Here is a 12,416-nt window from a genome sequence, read left to right as displayed (position 1 = left end):
GTACAATTGCTATATTGATCCAAAGTGAAAAGAGTGGTTTATAAAATACAGTGCTTGTCCAATTTGTACCTTGTTTCTCACATGAAAAATATTCTGAAGGTCATCTTTTTCTCCCAGTTTGATTATTTTTTATTTCACTAAAATCAGTTAATTTGGAAGAGAGTGAAACTACGAGAAAGGGTTGGTTGCTGCCTCATCAGGCAATCAGACACAAGATCAACACAGCTGTTGGAGCCAAACCAGCTGGGAAGATTCTTGTCAGAGGCTTGTCAGGGCCACAGGAGAAGAAAGCATTGTTGTCACGTGGGGTGATACCAGCAAAGATTTATTAATTTATTCCTTCAAGAGACATTTAAAAACAGTGCCATGCTCTCAAAGATTATAAAACAGCTTAATTTTAATATGGGTAGAATTTTGGCTGTTCTGAAACCTCTTCTTTCAAATGCAAATACTACTTTCTTTGAAAATTTGGCGTGTCACATTTATTCTTGTTAGTTTGAAGCAAGATACACCATATTGCATATTAATATTTTGTGTATAGTACATTTATTTGCATACAGAAATATGTATTTCTATTGTACATTATATTATTTTATTTATAATATATATATTAAGCATACAGCATATTCCGGGAAGATACATTAAATATGCACACAGTTCATGCTACAGCGTGCACCCATTTAAAGAGAAGCATAGTGAAGAGGCATGGTATTGTATGTACATGCGAAAATACACTTTGCACAGTTTCATCCAGCTTTGGGTGCTTTCCTAATCTATTTGCAACACCAGTGCTATGGTTGTTGAAAGGGAGATTATCAAACTGGGTGGTCGGCAACTATCAAGGAACTGAGTAGGAGAACGTAAAAGTAGACTGCATTGCTGAGTAGTTGTTGCCATCATTCCGTGCTCCCTCCTCCCCCAGTGTCAGATCTTTAGGATCACAAAAGCAGTGAATACAAAGCAGACTGTGGGACATCCGGCTTCCACAATTCAAACCAGAAAGCTTATTTTCTTGTGACTTCTTATATTTTGTATCTTAGGTCTAACAATTGGGATCTGGTATTAAATAAATAATGAATGGGTAAAAGGGCAATCATTTGTTTTCTCAATAAATGAAATGACTTTTCATATTCTTGATCTCCTCTTCTTATAAGACCACTCTAGGATATTTACATTATTGCTATGAGGAGAGAAGAAATAAGACTTGACAGGTATCCATCTTTCCTGTGAAAGCAAAGGATATGAACCATGCTGCTTACGAAACGGGCTCTTCAAAGGAAAAACGACAGCTCCAACAGAAACTGACTGTATCAACTACAACCATTTTGATGGGCAACCACTGGAACCCCAGTTGACTAGACTGTGTAGCAATTATAATCAGACATTAAAATGGTGGAAAAATGTGCCATGTGCATGGTCTGGTGGTTTCTGAAATATACATGTGATCTGTTTTCCCAATGTGAATTATAAATAAAAGCAACTCAACAGATGAGTGTTTCTGATACGTGATTGGAGAGCATTACTTTTTTCCCACAGGTGAGCAATTTGCATTAAAATTCTACAAATGATGCAGGGTTATTTTTCCACTTACAGGAAGCAAGCTACGGAAATTCTTTAAGATAAATAACAGTTTCTGAACGTTGGAACTATTTTGACATTTTGAGTCAAATGAATCTTTTGGAGTGGGTAGGGGACTGGTCTGGGCATTGTAGCTTTAGAATGCACTACTAGAAGCAGTCCTAGCCTCTACCTACTAAATACCTTTCTCCCTGCTGTGACAATCAAAAATATCTCTGTACATTGATAAATGTCCCCTGGGAGGGATTGTCCCTGGCCAAGAGCCTCTGAAATAGACAAATTCAGCAATAGTTAGTACACATTGTTGAATACAGTTTCTATTTCTCTACAATTCTTTTCAGTATTCCTTTTACTTTTATGATTCCGGTTGAACAAGTTTCCATGGTGTGTCAGTCTACCTCCAATCCTTTTCTTTAGCTTGACAGTTTCTCTTTCAGTACAGTTGTGGTGGCTCTAGTGATGATGGAGAACAGAAGAAAGGCAAGGATACAATGGCAACAGAGAGTAAGGGACAACTGGACTCATAGTGAGTGGGACTGTTAGAGCAAACAAAAGGAGACCGAATTCTGATGGCTTAGCTCCAAAGGGGTCATTCCAACTGAATCTATATCTACATTACAGTAATACTACAAATTAAAGCGTGATATTCTAGGCCAGTCAGCCAGTTTTATTTACAGGAAACCAGAAGCTCACTGGCCCAGAGTTCTTTCCACTCAACTGACACGTTCATTTGAATGAACAACATAACAATGAATATGGATTTAAAATGTGGAAGTTTACACGGATGTCATTGAGTCTTTGTAAAGGAATCTATATGAACTGACGCTATAAATTTACACATAGACCATGCTGGTGGGGAAAATGACTAGCTATTCAAACAAGAAGTTATTTAGCAAAGATATAAATATTGTTGGCAATTTGCTTTTTGCTAACTTACAACTTTTTGCTGTTGTTTCCCTTGTGCTTATTAAAAAAAAAAGTCTACAAGTTGTTGAGATATTGTCAATGTGCCAAGTCATTTAAAATACTTCTAATAAGTTCTGTGGTCTAATACTGACTAATTCATCATGTAACTCACATCAATAGTACTGAGAAGGATATCACAAAATCTATAATGCAAAATATAAAATTTGAAAATAATATAAATTTGATGTCTATTGATTGAGCCTTTAAAAATTTGATTGGAAGACTATAGCAAGTAGTGTTAGAAAATCATATGAGGGATAAAAAGTAGTTAAATGTGAATCAATATAATACTGTATTTACTTGGACTACAATGTCCCTACACAGACAAGATTCTGTATGATGTCACCACTTAGATAATAGTGTCTGACATGACATTTTGTGGTGTGGAATCAGGGTGAGAAGAGAACATGAGAACAGCCATCTACATTCTTCTGTCAGATTCGGTGAGTTCATTTGGCCTCTGTTTTTTTATTCACTACATTTTTGTCATAGAGATTACTATCATTCTATTAATGGAGAATTTTAAAACTTGTAGGGTGAACTGACTCTTTTAGGAATATGCATTTCCTTTTCTTCCTCTCACTGGCTCCTAGGATGGTTATAGAAAACCTCACTTGATTATAATTTGAATATCATTAGCAGAGCTCAGTCTCTTGGGACTGACCCAGTAGTCACTGATGCCCTGTGAATATCTTAATCTTGTTTAGGATTCTAAATGAATAAAGCAGCATTTTCTTCCTGCTGACAAAAGTCAGGAGTTCCTGTTTCACAAGTTAACATTTCTTTTGTGAGTCAGTTTGATTCAGATCGAAATAGAATGCCCTTCTATCCTTTTATTTTCCTTTCTCAAAATTCATTTGGCCTCACTTTCTCCAATTATATTGACCAATATTTAATTTGATTAAACCTCAATTTTATGATGACTTTGCTTTCTCAAGCACATTTATTCTATTAAAATAAAATGTTAGGTAAAGAGTAAACCAGACTTAGGGGAATCTAAGGGAACTAAATCTTTATAGGCTTTTATACCTCAAAGAATGTAAAAGACACAGTGTCAGGGTGTCTCTGCCTGGATTTAGTGTAAGTCTCGCAGGCATTGTCCATCCATAATGTAAAATTGGCAAGTACAAAAGTAATGCTATAACAAGAATAAAAATGGTGTGACCTAGTTGGGATTTTTGTTTGTCTGCTTTCTTTTCATAGTGGGAAAAAGGAAAGATGAAAAAACATCATTTATTACATTCAACCCTCCAAATAAGACCACAACAAAATAACAGTAGATGCCTAACCCTCTGGAGATCATTTTTGCATCCTTTCTTTTTTGAATTTTCTTTTGTTGCCTCTCTGTCTTTACATTCTCTTTCTTTAAGTTTCTATCTCTATGTTGGCTTGCAATAATGGCATTTCATCTTCATATGCACACATGAAAACAAACAAAAAATAACAAAAAAAGGAATGAGGTTACACTTCTTGTGCAGAGAATGGTAAAATTGTAGATTCAGAAGCCCTTCTTCAAGAGAATATGAGAAAGCATAGATTATTCCTTAAATCCACAATTCCGACACGTCTCTTTCATTGACTCATCGCTCTGAAACTGACAGTGTTTATAAGGTACAAGGTTTTCAAACTGTAACATAGGCATGAGAGTGTCACTGTTGGACTCCTTTACTCTCACATTCCATAATAAGACTATAAAGTGCAATGGCAGAGATTTAAAACCAGTTCTTTTATCCCTTTTAGTCTTCCCACCTTCTTTCCAAGATGTTTTACCTTGTAGCGCCTATGTTCTTGTAATGACACATGAGGAGGTGTTTAAAAGTCTTCTTGAAGGTGGCATTACAAAGTGCATAGCAGGCAGGGTTGATGGTGCTGTTGATGTAACAGAGCCAGTAACCAATTGTCCACACAGTGTTGGGGATACAGGGTGTACAGAAGGTGTTAATGAGCACCATGACATTGTATGGGGCCCAGGTGATGATGAAAGCCAACAGAATCGCCAGGATCGTCCTAGTGACTTTCTTCTCCCGGGAAGGAGGAGGCTTCTTTTTGGCAGGCTGCTTAGTCATCTTCACAATTTTGCGGGCTACAATGTTCTGTTTCTCATCTCCATTCTGACCTGAAGACCCAACTAGCTCCACCGTGGTATTACTTGGGGTACACGAGTCACCTTTGGGGGTCTTGGTGACAATTTTGATGCAGGTTTGCTTAGAGTTCTCATCTTTGGAATGACCCAGGGAAGTGGAGACTGTGTTTTCATCCTGGGTGATTTCGTCATCTCTCATATTAGAGGCAACAGCGCTGACTGACGTGGAGTCGTTGGAGCTCTCTTTCTCCTCCCCTGGCACACAGTTTTCAGTCATAGCATCTCTGGGGGCTTTGCCATTTTGGATTTTGTTGTGCTCCAGGCCACCGTCACTGCTGGGCATGGTGTTGTTGTTTGGCTTGACTATCCTCCCCTGTACAAGACTTGGGGACACCGGATCTTGGTTGGCCACAGGCTCCTTCTTGTCCTTCTTTATCCTGCTCTTGCTGGCTCGTGAGATGTGCCAATAGAGCACAGTCATGATGATCACTGGCAGATAGAAGGCTGCAATGGCAGTGCCAAAGGTGACAGCAGCATTGGAAAAAAACTGGATGTAGCATTCCCCGTCCTTCACCGTTCTTACTCCCACGATGAACTGCCAGAACAGAATGGCTGGCGCCCAGAGGATGAAAGAGAGAACCCAGGCAGCTGCAATCATCATTCCTGCCATCTTTGTGGTCCGCTTGACTGGGTAGGTCAGGGGTTTCGTGACACAGAAGTACCTGTCAAAGCTGATGATAAGGAGGTTCATAACTGAAGCATTGCTGACCACATAGTCCAGGGCTAGCCAAAGGTCACACACAACAGGTCCCAAAGGCCAGTAGCCAATCACAGTATACAGCGTGTACAAGTTCATGGAGAAAACACCTATGATGAGGTCAGCACAGGCCAAGCTGAACAAAAAGTAATTGTTGACAGTTTGGAGGTGGCGGTTGACTTTAATGGAAACCATGACCAGGATGTTCCCAATAATTGTCACCAAACTGAGGGATCCAGCCACAAGGACAATGAATACCACTTCAAATGTCTTATAAGGACTGGTAAGGGCCAAGCCATTATTGGATGAGTTTGTAGAGTTATTCATTTTGTGTTCTCTAAGTGGTAGCCAAGTAGCCAAATTAACATGTAAACCTGCAGGGGAATAGAATACAATTATAAAATATAATATAAATATTGCTTTAAAATACATCAGATTTATTTCCTTTGAATCACATTTTTTTTCCTCTAATCTTTCCTTTTCCTGCATGTTTATTGAGCCTAACTACCCTGTTATTCCACTTAAAAGACAAAGATTAAAAAGACGACTCCTTTCAGGCTAGATACAAATATTTTTGTCTGTCATCTATCATCAATCAGTTAAGCTGAAAATAATACCTATGTTGAGCCAGACAGCCATAGTTGTACATAAAAATTTCTAAGCCATCAAAAGATTTCTAGAGCATATATAAATGTTAATAATCCAATGGGAAGACAAAATTATGGGAGGAAATACAAACCTTGTAATACTAAGCAGGCAACATTTCAGTCAATATCACCTTTTCTCCTGGTAGTTGTAAATTTCCATTTATTCATAATAGCAATGATGATAATTACGAAGATTACTTAATAATATTTTGTTAGCCAATACACACCGCTGGAGAGGATTATTTTTCTTTGACCTCTATTTTATATCTACAATCAGTATCATCACATTAAATTTTATAATATTTCTTATCTTGCCAAAGAATAGGTATATATTAAATGCAGTTTAGTACAGTTATACCATGTGGCAATTGTAGAAAGTGCAGCAGGTTAAACTGCCACTTGGTATGAATGCATCCATGTCAAAGTGCCTGGTTTGAGTCTTGGCCACTGTGCTTCCAGTACAGCTTCCTGCAAACGCACCTGGAAAGGTAGTAGATGATGCCGCAAGCACTTGAGTCCCTGCCACCCACCTCAAAGACTCAGATGAAGAACAGGCTTCCTGGCTTTGGCCTGGCTCAGCCCTAGCTGTTGTGGGCATCTGGGAGTGAACCAGCAGATGGGATATATCTCTCTATCCCTACCTCTATCTCTTATCATCTCTATCTCTATCTCTATCTCTATCTCTACCTCTACCTCTACCTCTACCTCTACCTCATCTCTATCTTTGTCATCTCTATGATATAGTATCCATATAGAATATAGGTATACTATATATTATATATGGAGACATATGTATATGTCTTTTAAATAAATAACATAATTAAAATAAATGCATATTAAGGTAATTATGCCAATATCTGAATATTTTATTTTGAAAACCAGTACCAAATCTGTTATATTGATTTTGAAGAATAGGAGATGGAGGCCCAGAATGATGACATAATTTATATAAAGTTGCAAATCAATCCTTGACAGAGCAGAGATTATGGGCCTTGGTTTCTTCAGTTGTTCATTCTTTCACTTTGTCTTACATCCCACTGAGCTACCACATCAGCTGCAATTAGGCACCACTGTGTACTCTGAATATTCAGAGTCATTAAAACAAGACCCCTGCCTGTGAGAGGTGTATGCTCTGGTGTGGGATAGCGGTTGCTAAAGTAGCAATGATCAAACCCAAATGTACCTTCTGCTACCCGATCCTGTTGTTTTTAAGGAACACGTAATCTCAGTTCTTCAGATAGTGCAATCAAAACCTGGGGACAACTGAGAGATATCCTATAAGGGATAAAGTAAGCTGCAGATGTAGGAAAGAAATTAACAGTTCACCCGAAGAGCTATGACACTTTTTAGAAAAAACAGCATCTGAAGCTGGAACTAACACACATTCCCCCTCCTCGTGAAAAATTAGTTTGTATGTCAGAAGAGAAGAATGACTAAGAGGTATTTGTTGGCTATTTAGTATCCAGTCGTTTCTATTAATTCAGATACTGCTGATTACAAAGAAATGATGTGAGTTAGAGGTTGGGGGAGTGGTTTGTCCCTGAAGTCCATGCAGAAAGCATTTTGGAAAGCACCTTAAGATCAAAAATAACATTCAAAAAATGGTTTATTCCACTTTCAAAAGCAAATTATCCTTACACATTATACATAAAAAAGAGCAGCAAGAAAAAACAACTTAATATTGGAATGGAGCTTTGGCTTTAATAAATAAGACCAAAATTCAGCACCATAAAGAAAAATATATGTAAGTACTACATAGTCAATATATGTTTTTGCATAGAAAAAAGTAAAACCAAAATTGGGCAATGATATTTGTGAAGCACATGATATACAATTACCCAACTTCTTTAACATGAAAGATTTGGGGAAAAAAATCAAAGATACAAGCCTAATAATCCAAATCAATGATGTACTTGTTAGATTAAAGAAAAAGTAAACATGGATGACTTTAAAGCATATGCAAAGATAATGACACAATTTAAAGATGAAAACCCATACAATGGAAAACATTTTTCCATTCATAGTGTTAAGGGAAGTGCTGTTAAACAGTTTGGGTAACCTCTATGGTAACAAATTATCTGTACATGTAATAATTTAAATCTATAGCCATAGAAATTTTAAATTTATTAAGAAACATTTGTCTTGAGACTGTTGCATTTGGCAATTTATCTTTCAGCACTAGTTATTAAAATATGCAAAGAGATCTACAAAGAATGGTCATTTAGGTAATGTGCACTGAATGCATGTTTTTGTTATAAATAGAAAAACCTAGAAATATTAAAACCACTAACATAGGAATCATTAAATATAGACTATTTTTTACACTGGAATACTATATATATATATACACACACACTTATAATAGTGTTCAAAAATGTGTATTATAAAAAACTATGCCTGAGGTTCCTTTTCTCTTTGCATGAAAATAAACTGTCTCATATTGGGATATTATTTTATTAATTTTATTTTATTTGAAATACAGCAATAGATAGAGAGAGTCTCATCCATTGGTCTACTTGCAAATGGCCACAACAGCTGAGCTGGGACCCTGTCAGGCTGAAATCAGGAACTAGGAACACAGTCTAGATCTCCCTCTGGGTAGCAGGTATTCAGCTACTAGAGCCATCAGCCTTTGTCTCCTAGGGTTCACATTAGCAGGACAATAGAATCAGCAACAGAGCCTGGACTTAAACTCAAGTACTCTAATATGCAATGTGGGTCTCCCAATTAGTGGCTTAATCACTAGGCTAAATGCCCACTGCTATATTCCTCTTTTAATTCCATTTCCATGAATGTGATAAAGTATCTTTATACACATATCCTAACATTGCTGTGGGAAGTTATATAGTTAGCAGATGCTGTGGTCACAGTAAGCTATAGATTATTACAGGATATACTTATGTATAATGCACAGGATGATTATACATACCATCATACAGAGATTATGCTCTACATATAGATACGTGGATGTGTAGGTCACTGGGAGACACTGAAGAGTTTAATCCGGTGAATGATGGGAATAGAACACAATTCTTCAGTAGAATTGTTCCAACAGCATTTATCTTTGACACCTTTTGCTGTTATTCATCCAAATGTGTATTCATGTAATTTAGCAAAATGAAGCAATCTCCCCATTTCCACTCTCCTTCCAATTATTCCTTAATATTGCAAGTGACTCTCAGGTCAGAATTATGCCTTGTTTAGAAGCAGAACTTTTGCTGTCTCTTAGATAAATATATGTGCATTTCTGGCATGAACTATGTACATACATATTTCATAAATGTTAATCAACTTTGTTGAGAAATACCAACTATTTACTTACTGAATATCCTGTATTTTTAATTATCTTTTAATATTCACTTGGTAAAGCACAGAACAATATTTTAGTTTTAAAAAGATTTTTGGGGGGCCGGTGTTGTAGCACAGGAGGTTAAGCTACTAACTGCATCCCATAAGAACACCTGTTTCAAGTCCCAACAGATTGGGTTGTGGCCAACTGGGGAATGAACCAGAGAATGCAAGTTCTCTCTATGTCTCTTTCTGTAACTCTTTCAAAAAACAGAAGTCTTAAAAAAGATTTTTGTTCATTTCTTCTGGGGAAAAATCTATAACATCTACACAAAAAAAAAGCATCTGAAATCAACTAATTTGATCCAGAATAGTAAACAGTGATCTGCCTTCAGTCATCTGGGTCTTGTCACAGATGGTGCTAATAGTAATAGTAATAGTAATAGTAATAGTAATAGTAATAGTAATAGTAACAGGAAGTATCCTGGGAGTACAGGAGCAATGATTCTCACTCTGCCCTTTTCACATCATTTGCTTTCTCCCTTTGTCCTCTTCCTTCTAGTTTACCATGGGCACACATTACTTTTTCAACCAACAAAGAAACTAAAACAAAATGCAGTCAGTATTAGGTCACTTAATATTAAGAACTATCTGAAATATACACAATGGGTTCTATCATCTACTTTACATAAAGGAAAAAAAGCTAATAGAAAAGCCTGAACAACTTCTCCTTGATCACAAGACCCATGAGTAAATAATTTGCAATCCAAACCAACATCCTCAACTTTCAGTTAGAGTCTCTCTCTCTCTCTCTCTCTCTCTCTCTCTCTCTCTCTCTCGGCATGTGTGTGTGTGTGTGTGTGTGTGTGTCTGTTTCCCTAACTTTTGCAGAATTATACTCTGTCCAGTAATGAGTGAAAGTGTTTGGCAGAGGCATGATGGTGAACTATACCTAGAGTTCGTTGCTGAAGACAGCTTCTGTTTTGGGGAAACTGGAATTTCTACTCAGTACACAGTACATTTATATAATGTTAACAATACTTAGTTACTGTTGAATCCTGTGAATTTTCAGACTCACAAATATGTGCTTGGTCAAACTAATGCTGTGTGTAAAAATAGAAAACATTCCATTTGGAAGCAAGCACAATACTGGAAGGATGGCATGCTTCTCTTCAAGTGTGATGCACACACTACATAGGAATGTCCCTCTGCCATTAAAGAAAATAGCTTCCTCCACCAAGCTCTTGCCTCTCGTGCTGTTTACATTTCTGTACAAGTTTTTACTTCTTGTGTAGTGTCCCAGGGTGTTATTAAAGCCATAGTGGCTACATCGTGGATGAAATAACACAACAGACTAAACAATGAGGATGACCTTCAAAAGACTCCACATTTTAATACGGTAAGTGTATAATAATAGTCCACGTGGTATTTTACAGTTTAGCTTATGACTAAGTCTTGGAAGTACTATAGAAACTTACGAGAACATTTTTCTGCCCTTAGCCTCTTTACTACTCGAATCCCTACATGTAACGAGGAATATCCTGGTTTAACAATTTCCTCCCAAAGTTGTGGATGCTGCTATCTGCTCTTAACTGTTAATGGTGTGAGTTGGAACTTAAATTCCAAATACCTAGTTTTTCTTTATTCTCTGACAGGAATAATAGTATTCCTCTTTTCATTCAAAGTTGTGGTGAAGATCAAAGTGAGATAATGCTTCTGAACCATGGCTTATAAACGTTAAGTGTATAAATGCTATTGCGATTCAGTTTTGGCAAGTGGATATAAATTAATAAATAAATTATTAATAATAAATAAATTAATAAATCACCTTTCCTGATAGTTACCAGAGAATTATGCATGTGTGTATGAACTCTCTTAAGAGTTAGAATGTGTGGTGACTAGTGTTAGAAGTAAAACTAATTTATAAGTATCAGTGATATTATTTTTTAACTTAATAATCATAATATTTGAGGCAGAATTACTTCAAAAACACCTTCTGCAGTGATTGATATTATTGTTCTATGTATTTCATAAATGTTAAACTGATGATCAAACATTGTTCTTTGAGATTTGAGCCCAAGGAATCCAACATCAAACTTTGCTGTGACAACACACTGCTTGTCTGACCAACAGCCCACAAAGCTGTAGCCCCTTACAGGCACCAGCTATCTTCCTGGACTAAGACCTCTGCCCTGCCATCAGGTGGTTCAGGTAACACAGTGAGGATCATGCTGCACAGGCCAGTGTTGTGCTGTGAGTAAGAGATGCTCACAATGAGACATGCCGGTAGTAAGCCAGTTCTGCATGTGAACGTATGTGACCTTAAAGACTCAACATTTTCTTAAGAATGATAATCATAAACACATATCATTATGTGAGCTGATAAATAGCCTCTCTCGAAAATATTCATAACAATGGCACAGAAGTTCTAAATACTAACAATAGCAGATTTTTCTGAATTGTTACAAAGACTACATTAAGCAAAATGACTTAAAATTAAATTCTGGTATATACTTAGATGCAAGTAAAGGAGGACTTTCTTCAGACCCGGCCAGGTCAAGCAGGATCCTTGTACATGAGTGAGAAGCACCTAAGATTCCCATGTGAGGAGGACATTCACTGGCTGGCTAAAATGCAGTAAGCTAGCAATTTATGTATGAGTAAGCTAAGGGCTAGATTTTTTTGAATTTAATTCTCACAATATTCCTGGCGTGCTTGATAACCTTTTCTAGTTCCACAGATGACAGTGATCAGAGATCCAGATGGTGCCAGAACTACGATTCCAATTTAAGTTTTCCTTTTTTTTTTTTTTTTTGGACAGGCAAAGTGGACAGTGAGAGAGAGAGAGAGACAGAGAGAAAGGTCTTCTTTGCCGTTGGTTCACCCTCCAATGGCCGCCACAGCTGGCGCACTGCGGCCGGCGCACTGCGCTGCTCCGAAGCCAGGAGCCAGGTGCTTCTCCTGGTCTCCCATACGGGTGCAGGGCCCAAGGACTTGGGCCATCCTCCACTGCACTCCCTGGCCACAGCAGAGAGCTGGCCTGGAAGAGGGGCAACCGGGACAGAATCCGGTGCCCCGATCGGGACTAGAACCCGGT

General features: G+C 37.5%; 1 protein-coding gene across 1 annotated transcript in view; it reads right to left on the bottom strand.

The window, feature by feature from the left end:
- Nucleotides 1-523: 523 nt before the first annotated feature.
- CHRM2 (cholinergic receptor muscarinic 2) overlaps nucleotides 524-12,416 on the bottom strand; it is a 154,032-nt gene continuing 142,139 nt past the window's right edge. Inside the window, exon 4 of the mRNA XM_008258041.4 lies at nucleotides 524-5,758. Within this exon, the coding sequence (XP_008256263.1) occupies nucleotides 4,311-5,711 (1,401 nt within the window). The 5' untranslated portion in view covers nucleotides 5,712-5,758 and the 3' untranslated portion in view covers nucleotides 524-4,310. The remainder of the gene's footprint in view (nucleotides 5,759-12,416) is intronic.

The sequence above is a fragment of the Oryctolagus cuniculus genome, chromosome 3, assembly GCF_964237555.1.
Source record: "Oryctolagus cuniculus chromosome 3, mOryCun1.1, whole genome shotgun sequence".
Lineage (NCBI taxonomy): Eukaryota > Metazoa > Chordata > Mammalia > Lagomorpha > Leporidae > Oryctolagus > Oryctolagus cuniculus.
This window is presented reverse-complemented; position numbering and strand designations above follow the sequence as displayed.